Source organism: Scardinius erythrophthalmus, assembly GCF_964197995.2.
Source record: "Scardinius erythrophthalmus genome assembly, chromosome: 4".
Taxonomy (NCBI): Eukaryota; Metazoa; Chordata; class Actinopteri; order Cypriniformes; family Leuciscidae; genus Scardinius; species Scardinius erythrophthalmus.
In genome coordinates, this window is record NC_138224.1 from 18858387 (window position 1) to 18876331 (window position 17945).

Here is a 17945-nt window from a genome sequence, read left to right on the forward strand (position 1 = left end):
AAGGCAGGAACCTTTGAAACCTGACCAGCAGAAACACAATCCCTGGAATGGAATGGCACATTTCACACCCTTTTGTTCATATGTTGTGAGAGAATTATTGTTATTTTGGACATTGACACTATTTTAGTTATATTAGTTTATATATATATATATATATATATATATATATATATATATGTGTGTGTGTGTGTGTGTGTGTGTGTGTGTGTGTGTGTGTGTGTGCTGTCAAATTGATTGATCGCATCTAACATAAAAGTTTGTAAATATATAATATGTGTGTATACAATAAATACCACTTTGTTTAGTATTTTGTATGATGCGACATTCAAACATTTTTAACTGCGGCTTATAAGTGTCCAAATATACTTATGGAGGTCACAGTATGACAGATGTCGTTTTTATAATATATATTGTAATATATATGTGTGATTAATCGCGATTAATCGATTCGATTAATCATGATTAATCGATTTGACAGCAATTATATATACAGCACATATATTTAAATAAATTAAAAAAATAACCATCAATGTAGTATGTTTTCATTTTTAAAAATATTGTCTCTGTATGTGAATAATAATATTGTGTCAATGACTATTATGACTGAATATGTGTATTTTCAATACAAATATTTTCAAATCAAATGAATGATTAAAATCAATCGGTCAATCAATCAATTGATACTCTTTAAAATATAGGATTCTTTTTTCTGTCTTTTTCTTTGAATTTATGATGAAAGATGACCAGGATATATGTTTTTGTGAGAGTGACCCCCATATCTCCATCAGATAAAAAAAAATATCAAAGGAATTAGAGTCATTTCAAGGGTTAATTAGTTAATATTACCCAGATTATTGCCCAATCCCTTGCCCCACCAACTCTGTGGTTGCTCTAGGCAAAGGGTTATTCCCTTTCATTCTGATATTTTTTAAACACCACTTTGTGTGTTCCCAATCCTACACCATATTTGCATTCATATGGTCATCTGTGACCTTAATAAGTATATTTGGACACTTATAAACCACTGTTAAAAATGTCTGAATGTCGCATCATATACAACATACTAAACAAAGTGGTATTTATTGTAAAGAAAGACAGCACAAGCACACTTTTTAAGCAAAACATAAAAAAAGAAGCTTGTTAAATTTAAACTGACCAACCAATAAGTTCGAAATGAAAGAAAACTTTTTTAGACACTTTGCCCTAGTTAATGTGATGATGTTATTGCATAAAACAAAATTATTCATAATTCCTGATTGTTTACCATCTACTGGAAGTCTGATATGTAAGAATACTGTGGATACTGACCAATATTTGCACCAGGAAACAGATGAGAGAAGCTTCTTAAAAACAATATTGTGTGATTTGTGATTATCTAGATGTACATGAATATTTATTGTTATGGGCGTCCTGCTGTGTTTACACTTTGCTCATTTGTCATCTATGTTTGATATTTTCTACACTATTAATTTTAATTGTGTAATACATTCAGAAAGTTGATTTTACCTTTAAAAGCCAGTATCTTGTGGTCTCACGTTTGAATAGCTTTGGTGTCCTTTGCCCTTCTAGAAACCCTACAAGAAAAGGCTGAGGTCACTGGGTCAGCGTAGTTTTTCAGTCTTAGCTCCATATTATCTATGTTGAGAAGAAAGACATTTTCATTATCCATTTAGCAAACAGCCTCACTTGACTTTGAACATTGACAATGAAGCTTAGGACTGCCAACGATAAAGCGATTTTATTATTATGATCAAATCTTTTCGAATTGTTATCGAATCGAATTATTTTGATTGTATGAAATACCACCAAATGAGTAAAACATGATCAATTATACATTCATTCAAATATGCAAGCTTACATAATATTTTGAGGCATTAAGCCTACCTAAATCCTACAAAGAGAAAGAAAAAATTATTGTATAAGTAATAGTGAGTCTCTTATAATCTTATAATCATTTTGACCCGAAATTCATTTTCTTTTCATTTTTAAAAATTGAGTGTTCATCGGAGTGGTCCGATAAAGGGCTTTTGTCGCACTTGAACTTGGAATACACACTTTTTTCTTTTTTTTTTACTGGATTCGAGGACTTTATGTGGTTGTAATAAAAATAGTAACACATCCTTCCCTCGCGGGTCAATTTGACCCCCATAGGAATGAATGGGAAATGGGGGAAAATGGGGATTTTTTTTACATTTGTCAAAAGAATATATATATATATATATATATATATATATATAAAAAAAAAAATCGGGCACAGTTTTTATGGGGCACATATACCTAAGAATATAACGATGTTTTTTTTTTTTTTCAAATAAAAATCAGTCAGTCTCAATGCAGACTGCACACAGATATAAAGTGGTTAGATTTTAACACATTTACAGTGCAGAACAATATTCGTTCTGCATTGTAACTGTATCGATGACTATATTGATGATTATAAAGCCATCTAGTGGCAAATCATGAAATATCATGTTATATATATTTTTTCCACAAGAGGTCGGGAGAGACACCCAATGTGAAACCTTTTTATCTGTTTTAACAATTTCGTGCATGTAATAGTTATTTTGTATTTAAGTGAAAGAATGTGAAGAATGTGTTATATAATTCAATGTATACTTAAATTAGCTAAAAAAAAAATAAAAAAAAAACCTAAAATATCTCCCAAAAACTGCATTAAAAATAGGAAAAATCTAAAAATCTAATGATATAAAAAATTAATAAGTAGCCTATTATTTTTGTGCTTCGGGAGGAGAGCATAAGGGTTAATTGCATTAACACACTCAAGTCAGAAGTTTTTTTTGTTCATTGTTAGCCTATGACATGAATTGTACTGATGTATTGATTATACCCAATAAAGACCAATGTGGAACTGCAAAATTTAAAGCGCATTAAAATCATTGATACCCTTGCCAGCTCTTTTAAACTCTACCCAGTTTAGGCTAGGCTATATTGCTCAATGTGCCCAGAAAAGCCTTACAACTATAGGCTAGTATAGAGGCCAATCTCATGATTGACAGACAAATGAGTGAGAATGTCGCAAGTGTCTAGACACCAAAATCACTGGAGCTCCCTCCCAAACACTTCACTACTGTCGGATGGGTGGGTCGCAATAACCGCCCTGATCACACTACACGACCACTGAGGAACACACTCGACCCACTCCAGAGACCAGCCAGTGCAGGAGAATAAGATGCTGCTCATAGTCCTCGTCTTGTATTTGTGTCCGGTTTTTCAGTGCCAAACTGAGGATACTGAATTTACAGAGGATGTTGACTTTGAAGAAGAATACATGACTTCTGACATGGATTCAAATGCTGTATGATGTTTTTTTTTCTTGCATTTCATTTATGAAAATATCGTCGGTCATATAGGATCTCACCATTATGTTTGTCTTCAGGCTCGTCTCAGAATCCCGCGGCAGGTGAAAATGCTACTATCTAAGGTAAATGCGCGCGACACCTGTTTTTAAAGCTTTGTGAGACTGTTAAACACTCATTTTTCTTTAGGAAATATTGAATTAACGTCTTTCTTTAATATATTAAAGGCAGTTCTCGCGCTAAACGCGCTGTTTGTTTGCTTTAGCGGCTGGCCGTGTTGTAACACTAATTTCAACGTCTGTAATTTTGTAGTTTTCATTCTCACTCTAGTATCTGTTTCAGACTTTGATATTGTATTCCCATATTTGTCTGTTATGAAGTTGAGTTGGTTAGAAATCTACAACTTATCTGTATGGTGAACTATTGTCATCTTCAAAAAGTGCTGTTGTTACAAACTACAACTGGAGTGAAATGTAACAGGTGGTGAAGCTGTAACACCATTGGAAAACAAGGACAGTTTAATTTATTCAAAACAGAAAATACAACATTATCACTCTCACAATTGTGTGGGCTTGCCCTATACATTGTCCCATTCTGTTCAATCTTTCCATTATGTACATTGAAAGTGTTACAATCCTACGCATGCACTCTTTAAAAAAAAAACAACAACAAAAAAAAAACAATGTTGGGTTGTCTATCCCACGTATCAATATCAATCACACGCTAAAAAAAATGCTGGGTTGTTTCAACTCATGTTTGGGTCAAATTTGGACAAAACCCAACCTTTGTTTTAAACATTTAAAAATGTCAAGCCTAACGGTTAGGTTTGTCCATATTTGACCCAAACATGGATTGAAACCACCCAGCATTTTTCTTAGCATGTGATATTACTATTTTAACAGGTATAGGCAAGATCAAAATTTACATACCATATAGGCCTATCAAATTATTCAAAAGGGTGATTCGGATGATACCAGTTCTGTCTTTTAACATTCATGATGATAAAAAAAAAAAAAAACTAGGGCAAATTGTTACATTTTTTATTGGGGGAAGTTTTTACATGAGTTTTTAAATGTTATAAATGTATACAAATGAAATAAATTACAATATTTGTTGGCCCAAACAATGATTTAATGTTTTTGTATCTTACCTTTTACATTTTGCTGTTTCGTCAATTCTTTGACCGATGTTTAAATTTGGCTGAAAAGCCTAAACTGTTCATTGAAAGTTTATATTGTGATAACTTACTAGTGTGATTACGCTTCACTGTTTTCTGAACCACAGTTTACTTCCGTTTTATCAACAATAATTGGTATTTTGGCAGAACCTGTATGGGACATGTAGCCTGGCAAGCCAGACCTACATCAAGATGTTTGGTCTGGCAACTCACCATAGACACGGCTCAATCCGAGGGGCGGGATAAACGGCTGTCTTTCAAATTCCTTCTGCACGCAATAGGACAGCGCTTCAACCAACCAGAGCGTTTTCCCAACAGCGGAGCTGACGTTAGTTGATAGATTCAACTTTTGAATCTGGCCGGCAAAACTACGAACACATCTTCCTTTTTTAAGAATGACTTAAGTGCCGTTCTTTGCTCTTTCTCAAAGAAGAACTTAACTCCAAGTCCTCCAGAGTCGCGGCCAAAGCCGATTCGAAAGACTGTTCTCCAGCAGCAGCTCTTCTTTGTTTTCAAGTAACACTTAGCAGGGAACCGTCGCAACTCTGTCGTCGTATGTTAAGCCCGCCCCGCCTACTCTATACACGACGTGATTGGCCTGACCAAATTTAGGTTTTTACAGCTCCGAAAGTCAATGGAGAGTTGCTAGACTACCCTGGCTGCAAAATACATTTAGCTGCCGCTAGGGTGCGTCTAGATTTCTAGGCTATGGGACATGTTTTTTAAGGACATAACCCAACAATTATTTGGTGATCAGCCCAGATCTTTAGGCAAATCTCTTGGCTACATCACTCATGTTTTCAGAGCAACTATTTTAAATATTCATCTAGGCTATATTTTAATGATGCTCATAACTTGCTGTTGTCTGCCAGGAAACTAAACCTCACATTCAGGAGCTGTCGGTCCAGACCACCATCATTTCCCGCTATGCCTTCACTGCGGTGTCCTGTAGCATGCTTAACAGACACTCGGCTGCCACTCAGGGCGTCTTTCAGTTCCACATCCCCACTGCTGCATACATCTCCAACTTTACCATGTAAGTGTGGAAATACATATATCATTGGAAAATACTATAACTATTTGATTTCTAGTAACTGAAATGTCTCTGTGGGTCACTCAAAGAAAATGGCACCACTATGTGTGTCCCCATTCTGGTTCGATCTGACATTATTTAAAAAATTGCTTTGACCATAAAAATTATTCTTGATTATGACCCTGAGAATGACTCTGGGTATCTTGACTTGAAGGTCCATCCACTTTATGGATAAAACACTAAATTTTGCTATTTGAACTGGGCTGTTAATTGGTGGTCATTGACCCCAGTCTCCAGAGAAAGTCCAGAGCGGTTATTGAAGGGCCTGAGAGAGTTTAGATTATGATTAAAAACAAGAAAGATTTATATGCCTCTTGCCGCAACTTCTCTTTCCATGGCACTAATAAAAATTCTCATTTCATGCTGTTGGTATGGTGGCAAAAGGATTGTGGGAGGACGAGTCTTTCCCAGCCAGGTGAAGGCAAAGGAGAAGAAGGTGAAGAAGAAAGGAGAAAACAATGGGAAGAAAAACAAGGACACACCAGAGCAGAGGTGAAGATAGCACGCAAACTTTAAATGTCTGTGCCATTAAACTGGATGTGTTGTGATTCAGCCTGGTGTTGAACCACCTGCGTTTCCCAGAAGCATTGTAAGCCTAAGTTGACTGTAGAGACCAGTGGTGGCAATTGTTCTATGATCAACAAAATGCAGCCCTGTTCTGAAAGGTTCTCTTTAAACTGTGGCACCATGACAAAAGTTGTACTAAAAAGAGTAATGTGGCAAGACAGTATGCTTACTTGCTATAGGACCCCTTGTGGCAAGCCTGAGAATGCTTTCATTGCACTATTAATCGTACAATATGTACAAGAAGCAATGCGATGTTTATTATTCAAGTTCTTGTATGTGTATTTCACTTGCTTGTGACTGAATGAGAAATATGACTGAGAAATCTGATTTTCCCTCCAAAAAATCGTAATGTGGTTTGGCAAACCTCGTGACAGATTCCTTTGCAAAGTAGTTCATATTTCCAGAGTAATATTTTCCTCTCTCCCTGTTAGTGAGGGTGAGATGGAGTTGTTTAGAATGGAGGTCACTATTCCTGGACGCAACCGTGCTGTGTTCTTCCTGATCTACGAAGAGCTGCTGCAGAGACGATTGGGCCGCTACGAGCATGTGACCAGTGTTAGGCCAATGCAATTGGTCAGCAAACTCAGCGTGGGCGTTACTATTGTAGAGCACTCCCGTATCACTTATCTTGAAGTCTTACCCCTACGAAATGGCAAAACTCCATCTTCCAATGGCATTGGGAAACCAAATGGTAAACAGCTGCATCCAATTTGATTCTTGAGTTTGTATTTAGATGTGCTGTCACTGGTATGGATTAAAATATTTGACAACATTGCAAAATTTAGCCTCAAGAACTGCAAGATAGATGGCACAAGTTCCAGTTTTTCCACTTTTCAGCGTTAAATCTTTAATAAAGATTTTATGACAGGTTGTTAATTTAAAATAGTGCATGATTTACCATTGTTTACATCTTGTTCTGCCCCAGGTATAGTAGGACCACCAGTTTCCACAGTAGTCAAGCAAAATGAATCCATTTGCAAGATCAGCTTCACTCCCAACATCGCCCAGCAAGCCAAAATTGCCACCAATGGCATGCTGGGAGAATTTGTGGTGCGCTTTGATGTAGAGAGAGAAAATGGCATCGGCGATATACAGGTACACATACTCACAATATTTCTATATTAGTAACAGATATTTACACGCAGTTACATAGAAAGGCATTATTTAAATTAGAAATAGTATTTTTTTCTTGCTATTTTACCTATAGATAATCTGCAGTGCTTAAAAAAACGTATTATGTTGTACATTCTGATGGATTAAAATAAAATAATAAAACAAAAAACATTAAATGTAATTATATTATATTAATGTATAATAATAAACATTACAAAAAATATACACTCACCGACCGATTTAGTTGGACCCTTAATTCTTCATGGCATAGATTCAACAAGGTGCTGGAAACATTCCTTGGAGATTTTGATCCATATTGACATGATAGCATCACGCAGTTGGCGTTACACGACGACGACGTACTAAAAACTGGAACGTTTTTCCTTTGCATTTCGCATACAGACAACAATGTTGTCAAAATGAGCCCCGTTCACACGGATCCGTGAAAACATTTAAAACGCTGTATTACTCATGCCAGGCCAGCAGTTGGCGATGTCACTTTGTAAAGAAAAATGACACACCTGTAGACTAAACGCGTCACTATTTTCACAAATTTGCGTTTTTGTAGTTTACACAGAGAATTTAAAACCTGTTTTCATAAGTTGCTTTTTCAGGCCCCCAAAACGATGTTGTCATGTAAATGAACAGCCAAAACTCAAAACAAGTTTTCCGTACTTAGTTGAAAATTTTGTCGTGTAAACATCGAGTTGCTGCCATGCGATTGGCTGATCATGGATTTGGGTTAACCAGCAGTTGAACAAGTGAAACTAATAAGTTGCCAGCGAGTGTACTTTTATTGTATAATTTGTTTTCTTTATCCATGCAGTGTCAGTGATTTTTGCCTTCCTTTTCCTTTTCTTTTATGTCACCTTTTCTTCTCTCCCAACATTTTTTAATTCAGAGGTCACTAAAAACTTTAAACTCCTCCCGTTCACTGAGCTCATTGCTTGCTGGTCTACACACACACACACACACACACACACACACACACACACACACACACACACATTACAAAGATCGAAAGCCTGTAAAAGTATTTGCTTTCTTTCAGGTGCTAGATGGACATTTTGTACACTATTTTGCACCCAGAGACCTGCCTGTCGTGCCAAAAAATGTTGTATTTGTGATTGATACCAGCGCCTCCATGGTTGGAACCAAAATCAGACAGGTAACATACTCTGTCGTCGACACAGATTGAAGCAATCAGTTCTCCAGAAGAATTTATATTCAGCATTTCAGTTTTCAGAGTTGTAGTGTGCCGTTCCCTCAAAGAGGGAATGATATTGTGCCACTTTTTTTTCCTTTCCCCCAGCTGGTTCTTGTGATCTCATTGTTGGACACACAGATACACACACCCATCTCATAGCAAAATGACAGAGTTCAACAGTTCTCTTTTTAATATCTCTCACGCAGACCAAAGAAGCTCTGTTCACGATCCTACGCGAGTTGCGGCCCAACGATCACTTCAATTTTGTCACTTTTTCCAATCGCATCCGTGTGTGGCAGCCGGGCAAACTGGTGCCCGTCACACCCAACAATATACGTGATGCCAAGAAGTTCATCTACATGATCTCACCCACTGGAGGTAGAAAATCTTACACACTCCTAAACACTCCCTGTTACACATTTTAACAACACTGATCTCATTTAAATAATTTAAAGGAACAGTCCACCTAAAAAATCTGACATTATCATTATGTTGGTTTTGTTAACTAAAATATAAATTTCAATTAAAAACTTAAACTAAAGGAAAACGTTGATATGAATGTGTTTAAGTTGAAATACTAAAATTACTAAAACTTACAAATAAATTAAAGGTAAAACTTTCTCTTTTATTTAAAACTCCTCAGGCACTGACATCAACGGTGGAATTCAGACAGGCTCGGCATTGCTCAGGGACTACTTGTCCAGCAAAGAAGAGTCCCATCACAACAGTGTGTCGCTCATCATCTTCCTGACCGATGGGCGGCCCACAGTGGGCATAGTTCAGAGTCCAACCATCATTGGCAACACCAAAGCAGCAGTGCAGGAGAAGTTCTGCCTCTTCACTATTGGGATGGGGGATGATGTGGACTACAAGCTCCTGGAGAGGATGTCCCTGGAGAACTGTGGAACCATGAGGAGAATCCCAGAGGACGCAGACGCCAAAGTCATGCTCAAAGGGTGAGGAACATGTGGTCACCATTAACAACATATTTTTGTGTGTTTGTGAACTAATCTAATTGAAGCGTAAGTTCAGGCAAAAATACAAATGTTGTCATCATTTGCAGACTGTTAGGATCAGTTGTGACACACAACAATTGATTCCACCCATGACATCAAACTTGGCGCACCCTATTTGAATACATACGCAATACGCAAGCGCAAATGAGATTTGAGAAATAAAAATGCATGTAAAATAAATCCCTCCGCATCAGGATCCAGATTTATTTTGTGATAATGACCAGCTGACTTCACATCATCCCTTACTTTGTAGTAGCCAACATGAACAAACAATAAACAAAACTTTTACATCATTTATAAATCTTGGTTCATGTTAATTACTACATTAATGCACATTTCAATTGGTTTAACTTATAAGGTAATGGATTATGAATGAACATGATTAAACAATGAACAATCTATTTCATTAACATTATTAACATAGAAGATTTATAAATGCTGTGAATGCTTTTGTTAATTCTTAATGCATTAACTGTTGGTAAAAATTAAACCTAATTTTAAAGTGTTAATAATAGATGATCTGATTAAAGCCTAAAGGAATCTTGCAATCTATGCTATGCAATACAGCGGTACATAGTTCAACACAATGGTGCATAAAAGTAAAAAGTGCCAGTAATGCTAACAAAATAAAACAAAATATGAAACAAAACAAAACTTTACTTTTTTTAACTTTTTTTTTTTTACTTTTTAACCATCTAGCAACACCCTATCAACCTCTGAGAACAAAACAAAAAAACTATTTATCTATTTATTATTTTTAAAACTAAATTATCACTCGCCAAGCGCCAAATGCGAGTAAATTATTCTATATTATTACAATCGTTGGCATGTATATGAAACAGTGTCAATCGCCAAATGGCCGGTAATATTTTTATGAATTCTAGCAATGCAGTGTTGTGAGAAGATGAACGTGAACAAACGTGAATAACGCTTGGGATTGTTGACGGGCCAGCGCTGCATTATTATGAAAGTTTAAGCCTTGCCAATTGAAATATTTTAGCGCAAGAAGACGCAAAAGGGAACTCAGTTCGTTACTCGCTGAGTGGGACATTTTCTGTGCGCAAACATCCGAAGCGCGTGCCCAGAAGTCTGTCTCAGACAGTGCGACTGAATTGAACTCTCTTTCACGTCTTCTTGTGCTTGAAAATCCCCGTATTGGCAAGTATCCTCGTAAGCATAGTCAGTTATGTCTTAAAGGGATAGTTCACCCAAAAATGAAAATTCTGTCATCAATTACTCAACCTAATGTCGTAAAAAAAAAAAAAAAAAACGATTTACCGCTTTATTTACATAATATTAATCTCCAACAGGCATTCACACAACGTCTGCTCTCGAGTCAACACAACGTGCATCCGTCGTGGTGCTTTCGGGAATGTGTGTTGGAGATTAATGTCTTGTAAATAAAGTGGTAAAGTGTGTTTTTTTCGCAGACTAAGTACTTGCGTCGTTTCATGAAATTGAAGTTAAACCACTGGAGTTACATGGATTATTTAATGATGTCTTTACTACCTTTCTGGGGCTTGAAAGTGGTAGTTATGTAGACTGTCAATGGAGGGACAGAGCTCTCAGATTCATTAAAAAGATCTTCATTTGTGTTCCGAAAATGAAAATGAACGAATGTCTTAAGGGTTTGGAACAACATGAGGGTGAGAAATTAATGACAGAATTTTCTTTTTTGGGTGAACTAACCTTTTAAGTGAACAAACAGTTGTGAGAGAAAACACATGTGTATCAGTATATTGGATCCATACATTAGGTCTTAAAGTGACGGCAGCCTAATATAAGCCTGCTGCCGTCTGTCCATAATGTTAAACAACTAAAGACAAGGAAAAACACTCACTGCTCTTGACTGAACTTTTGTAACTTTATAAAGATGAATCTAAGTTTAATTTATACAGTGTTATTTTACATTGCATTACTTTATTACATTTCTGTAATTGAAAATTTTGTTGTCATAACTGCCATTACAGTTTCATGGCTGGTAAAAAATATTTTTGGGCGCATTGGCCAGTAAATTTTCTTAAGTCACTGGCCATTGGCATGTGAAGTTAGTTTCAGGCCCTGCTTGCAACCATTAATATTATGGGGCAAGTATGTTGTGTGGTGTTTTGTGACAAAAAGCCCCACTTAAAGTTTAGGTTAAAGGTCAAAAGTTACATGAGATGCCATTAGGAGTCAGAAATCTTTACACAAGGCTTAACAATGGGCCCCACTCTAAAAGCTTAACAAGTTTAACGTAAAGAATACGTGACTTATTAACCCACAATCTGAAGCAACACTATGGCATTTTGATCCTATTATTCCTTTCCTCCTCTCCTTTCTTTCGTCTACTAACTCTCTATAGCTTCTACGATGAGATTGGCACTCCGCTGTTATCCGACATCCGGGTGGAATATTCAGAGGATGCCGTGGAATACATCACCCAGAACCTTTTCACAAACTACTTCAACGGCTCTGAGCTCGTTGTAGCCGGAAAACTATCCAATCGCAGCGCAGACTCGCTGCACATTCAGGTGACCGCCAGCAACAGCGAAAAGAGCATCGTGCTGGAGAAAGACGTGTCACTACACGAGCGAGAACAGGAAACCGAACGGCGGCTAGCGGAAGCAGAGGTGGGTCCGAACGCGGAAGGTTATGTGGAGCGACTGTGGGGATATCTGAGTGTTAAAGACGGGCTAAAAGGACGACTGCGAAGCCAGACGAGCGGAGAGCGGGAAAACTACACGCAACATGCTACAAATCTTTCGTTAACGTATAATTTCCTCACGCCACTCACGCAAATGATAGTGGAGAAACCACAAGTGCTGGCCGATGGAACTTTAGCACAGACAGAACCAGAGGCCACAGAGGCTCCGCCCCCTCCTGAGTCATCCAATCAGCTGTCAGACGACGAGAACAGTCTAACACCTCAGAGCCTGCACAGGAATGAACCGCCCAAGTCGACTCCTGCAGTCGCCAAAGCAACAAGTGTGTTTATTTAAAACATTTGTTTTAGATCAGATTTAGGGTCATTATGATTGCCATTACACAATCGGTCTTGAAAATATTAAGGTGACTCAAACAATCCATGACGATTTCAATGTTTTCCATTTATCTCCAGGTGGCGTCAGCAAACCCGCCAAAAAGTCTGTCACCTTATCCAAAACATCCGGTATTTCTCCATCTTTCTACATCTGCTTTGCATTTCAGTGCGAATGTGTGTGAGTGTAGTTGAAAGTCTGTTCACATGGACTGTGCGGCTTGTAATTTGTTGCGTTCAGGTAAAGTGGCCTCATCAAAGCGCATTTAATTGCTACTGAGAGTTGTGTATGGGCTCTAATTCACATGCCTGTGTTTGAGGGGCTGATGGGAAAAAAATGCAATACCTCAACAAACCCCTAAGTATTAGGGTGTAACTCATTCTTCACTCTTTGTACTATGGATACATGCATTTATAAGATGAGTAAAACTGCCCTCCAGTCCAGTTAAATCTGAAAGCTTTGAAAAGAAACTTTTCTATCGGCATGATTTGTGATCTCATATAAAATATTGCATACTTAAATGAGAGAATTCACAGGGGTTGTTTGGGTTGCACATTACCAACAAGCTTGCATCATTTGATTTATTTTCATTTATTTACAAATGGTCCATATTCAAGTCAAAATGTTTTCTATCTTCTACATGATTAATGTTCATGGATAAACATCTTTGTTGATCCTGGAACAGCATTTCAATAACCAATCAAATCTGAGGGACAAGTTTACTGTTTATATCAAGATTAGGGTTAGAACCAGGGTGAGGTTCTTCTACATCAGTGTTATTCACATATCATTCCTCTCTGATTTTAGGGATAACTGATGGGTAGGGTTAGGTTTAGGGATAGGGTTAGGACTACATTTTCAGACAGGAATGTTGATCCAAGAACATGTCTTGCTTGGCAAAATTATGGTGACCCTCCTACATCATCTTCTTATCTGTCTTTAGCTGATGGCGACCCTCATTTTGTGGTGGAGATTCCTCAAAGTAAACTGACTGTGTGTTTCAACATTAATGGGGAGCCAGGACACATCCTGCGACTGGTGACTGACCATAAACACTCAGGTAAACAACAAAACTATACTAAGAGTTGTGTTTCTTTTTTTTAAAAGTATTGCAAGTATTTAAGTGAGCTTTGCATTATTGCCAATTCTTGGCCAAATAAAGATTCAATATTTAATATCTATAGTTATAATTAAAAAAATTGTATAAACTGCAGATTTAATATTATAAATGTAATTTATATTTTATGTATAATATTTTTCTTAATATGTAATAATTATAGTTATTATTATTTTTTATATGTAATAATTATAGTTATTGTTTAAAAATGGTGTAACCCATACATGCATAAAAATAGATACAAATACAAATATTTTTATTAAATAAATAAATAAAATTGTCTAGGGTAGAAATAATAATAATTATTATTAATAATTTTCTTTGGCTTCAGTACAATAACAATACCCAATTCAATTATTTAATTTTGCTTAATTACTTCAGTGGGCCATAAATCACTGTGATTTGATTTGTTCATGTTGCTTGTGTTAGATTTAAACAAAAATCTGTATTTTATAAAGATTCAGTCATTTACACTATACTGTTTTCAACATAAAACTTAAAACTTTTTTATGCATTTTGGCCGTTCATTTGCACGACAGTGGCTTTTGGGGGCCTGAAAAGCAGGTTTTGAAAACAATACCAAAGCCCGTCTACGGAAAGCCTGTTCACTCCAACGCCCTATTAAGTCCTATTGGTTGTAGTTCCAATCAGAGTTCCACTGGGGGCGCTCGCCATGAGTGCAAAATGAATAGGAGTCAGTGGGGCTAGATGGCTAGATTTGTCTCCTTCACCCGATTGCTGTTGAGAAATCTCAGATTTGATTGTAGGTTTTGCAAGTTCAACATGGGTTATAGATCGAAAGTTGAATTAACGAGTACTTATTTCTTTTCGATTTCTTACAGGTTGAGTTGTTGTTGCCCATAACACGCTAGCATTCTGCTAATGACGTCAGCATTCTGACATTTTGAAAGACTTTTTAAAGCAAATAAGTGACTCTAAAAAATCTAACACCAAGCAATGTGTAATTTCTTTGCATCCCCTTTTGAAAACAACATTCAAATTACTAGACAAAAAATTATATCCTAAGAAAAGTGGATTTTGAGCGGTATAGCTCCATAGACCTCCATTCATTCTGCACTCGTTATGCGAGCGCCCTCATATGGAACAAGTGGAACTGCAACCGGAAGTTTATTGAGTGGCACTTCTCCCCTCATTAGACTTTCTCTGACAATACCATTATGATATTTAAGTTTCATTACAAAGTGACATCGCCAACTACTGGCCTGGCATGAATACTACAGCGCTTTTAGTCTTTACATGGATATGTGTGAACAGGGATCGTTTTGACAACATTGACGTCTGTATGCGAAAAAGGCATAGGAAAAGCTTTCCGTTTTAATTACATTGTCGTTGTGCAAATGTAGGCGACCCTTAAAACGTATTATTTTATCAATTATTGCTCATTAACTATCTAGCCTACTTCACTCGCCAAAGCCAATGTTTCTTATTTAGTGCTTATGAAGTTTTAATTTTGGATGCTTACCATAAAAATTTACATATTTTGTCTCCAATAGGCGTGACTGTGAACGGTGCGCTGATTGGTGCCCCAGCCCCAGCCGGCAGTCATAAAGAACAGAGGACATATTTCAACAGCATAACTATAGTAGCCAATAAGCCGAGGCGCTCCTACATTGAGGTGACCCCACAAAAGGTCATACTGGACGACCGTGACCGGATGATCCTTCCATCCAGCTCCAGCATTTCAGTTGAAACCACCAACCTGGCTGTGGTCCTTATTGCTAACACAAACCTGACTGTAACCATTCAAGGAAATATCCAGTTTGTCATCTTATTCCATCATTACAAAAATCCAGCGCCCTATCAGCGAGATCACCTGGGATTTTACATTGCTAACAGCAAAGGATTGAGCAAGGATACACACGGGTTGTTAGGTAAGCACGCATACACATTGTTGTCAAACTTAGTGAGCTATCTTTCTGCCTAGGTTAACTGGTGTCTCAGCCTGGGCATGCTGTTAAACTGGTTTTAAAGGGGGTTTTAGGACTTGTCAACTGATCAGACCTGAAGACCAGTTAGCTCAATCAGCTGAACGCCAGTTTGATAATTTGGGAAACTAGCTAAAACAGTTAAGACCAGCGTAACGGAGACTCGATTCACTGTGTAGTTTTCAGTGGCCTTGGTGCTTGAAGTATTTTTCCCATTGGGATTTTAAATTTGCAGTGCTTCATGGGAGTGTGTGAACGCTAAAGTGTGATTTTGCCACATTTTGCTTTAATTCTCTAATCGTTGAAGATTTCTTTGCAGGATCATGGGCAATTCCGCTGTTATATGATTATTTAAAACAAATTATTTGCAATAATGCAGGCTGATGGCTTCAACAAAAGCATATACCAATTAACCTCGTAGTTCACAATAGGTCTGTCTTTAAGTCTTAAAAAATCCATTTCTCTATGGAGAAAATTGTTGCACTATTGATTGCATTAAAGTTTGATGTTAGCATGTTGCTAAGCTAACATTGTGATACTCTAAAGACATAGTATATCGATTAAAATAGTCAATTGGAATGAGTCAACCTTTTTTGTTGCTACTTTTTAGTACTGAAATTTAAAAAAGTATATTCATAGGCCACATTTCTCTCACTTTGTCGGCCATCTTGGATTAACTTTCTCATTGAGTTTGTAGCAGTGAATTCTGGTTTTGGCTTTCAACACAAAGGATACATGTGTTGCTGCCTTAAGGTGCGCTCATGTTTACCGTTGCTCGGCAAAATCTTGTGGCCGAAATCCAGTCATTTCAATAGGAAACCTTGCGATCTGAAGTTTTGCATGAGGGTGAACGTCAGATTTCGCTATGTTCAAGTTGGTCATGTGAAAGCTACTTGGCTTGAAAGTGACTTCTGTGTGAGCTGAGTTTCAAACATTGCTACACTATTGATGATGGACCTTGTTTGCCAACAAAACTTTCTCGCTGAAATTTTGCTAATGCGACTGGGATTTGTGTCACTAGGTTTTGGAACAAATGCAAAGAGATTGTATACATACTAAAAGAGAGAAATATTTCTGTACTTACAGGCCAGTTCCTGTATGAAGAGATTGGATTGACACAGCTTCCTGGAAATGTCAGCATGGCCGGGGAAAACATCACACGGGAAACACTAGGGGAAAATATCACTCTACACAATTACCCCGCACTAAAGGTGAAGGATCGTACTGTCGCCGTCATAAAGAAGAGCAGACGAATCTACTCTGGAAAGCAGACCGTAGACTGCTGGTTTGCCAAAAACAATGCGGCCAAACTGATCGATGGACAATACGCTGATTATGTTGTGTCACATCTGTTTGACATAGGAGACTGGGTTAATGGAACCAACACACGCTGAGACACACACCCACAAAGAGAGAGAGAAAGAGAGAGAGAGAGAGAGAGAGAGAGAGAGAGAGAGAGAGAGAGAGAGAGAGAGAGAGAGAGAGAGAGAGAGAGAGAGAGAGAGAATATGATATATATGACTGGAATATACTTACACAAACACTTTAAAAACCATCACAAAGATCCAAAAGCAGTATTTTAAGTACATGATTTATATTCAGTGATGTGTGGACATACTACTTCACTATTTATATTGTAGTCATCTACAAATATATACTGTATATTTTTAGTTAATATAATAAGACAGTTAATTTTGTACTAATAAATACAATTTTAACAATAGACTGTCTTCTTTTAGGTAAAGAGCCAGGTTGCAGAAGTGAGAATCTCCATAGAGAAACTGATTTTTACTGACAAGAAAAAACTACCTCTGAGATTATGAAATATGTTTCTAATTTTAACGTCATATAACAAAACATTTTATTGTTGAATTCTCTTTGAAGTACTACACTACCCATAATCCTCTAGTGAGATCCACCAATCAGAGACAACACTGTTGCAATCACAGCAACAACAACAAAAAAGTAAGGAAACTTAGGTCAACTTTTGTCTTTTGATTTACTGATGTTATAAAAAAAAAAAAAAGAGTACATCCTTATTAATGAAAAATAAATGAAAATTTTATAATACATTCTTAAAACTTCTTCATAAATAATTGTTTTGATTCTACTCTCTCTCTCTCTCGCTCTCTCTCTCGATATACTGTATATTAAATCTCTTCAAATATGTTACCTACACTGTAAAAATTACAACATTCGTAAGTTATGACAACATATGTTTTACATTGCTTTAACTCATCAAAATAAGTAATGCAATTTCAAATTTTACATTTTTTTTTTTCAATTTTCTTTCATTAAAGTCAGTTTAATGTAATTTAAGTTGAAATGACTTAAACATCCAAGTTGATAGTACTTAAAAAGTTAAGGCAGCA

The 17945-nt window shown here is 36.8% G+C and overlaps 1 protein-coding gene across 1 annotated transcript; it reads left to right on the forward strand.

Moving 5' to 3' along the window:
* The first annotated feature begins 3094 nt into the window (after positions 1-3094).
* Positions 3095-17893, forward strand: itih5 (inter-alpha-trypsin inhibitor heavy chain 5). The gene is made up of 14 exons (XM_081362623.1): positions 3095-3316; positions 3398-3442; positions 5367-5530; positions 5972-6079; positions 6586-6845; positions 7080-7249; positions 8319-8435; positions 8681-8852; positions 9118-9430; positions 11835-12457; positions 12591-12641; positions 13454-13570; positions 15142-15519; positions 16660-17893. The coding sequence occupies exons 1-14, from the start codon at positions 3191-3193 to the stop codon at positions 16965-16967; spliced, it is 2952 nt and encodes a 983-aa protein (XP_081218749.1). The 5' UTR covers positions 3095-3190; the 3' UTR covers positions 16968-17893.
* Positions 17894-17945: the final 52 nt, after the last annotated feature.

Coding starts and splice junctions, on each gene's coding strand:
- itih5 (XM_081362623.1), top strand. CDS start 3,191: ATGCTGCTCATAGTCCTCGTCTTGTATTTGTGTCCGGTTTTTCAGTGC. Junction 3,317..3,397: donor CTGACATGGATTCAAATGCT/GTATGATGTTTT, acceptor GTTTGTCTTCAG/GCTCGTCTCAGAATCCCGCG. Junction 12,642..13,453: donor CACCTTATCCAAAACATCCG/GTATTTCTCCAT, acceptor ATCTGTCTTTAG/CTGATGGCGACCCTCATTTT.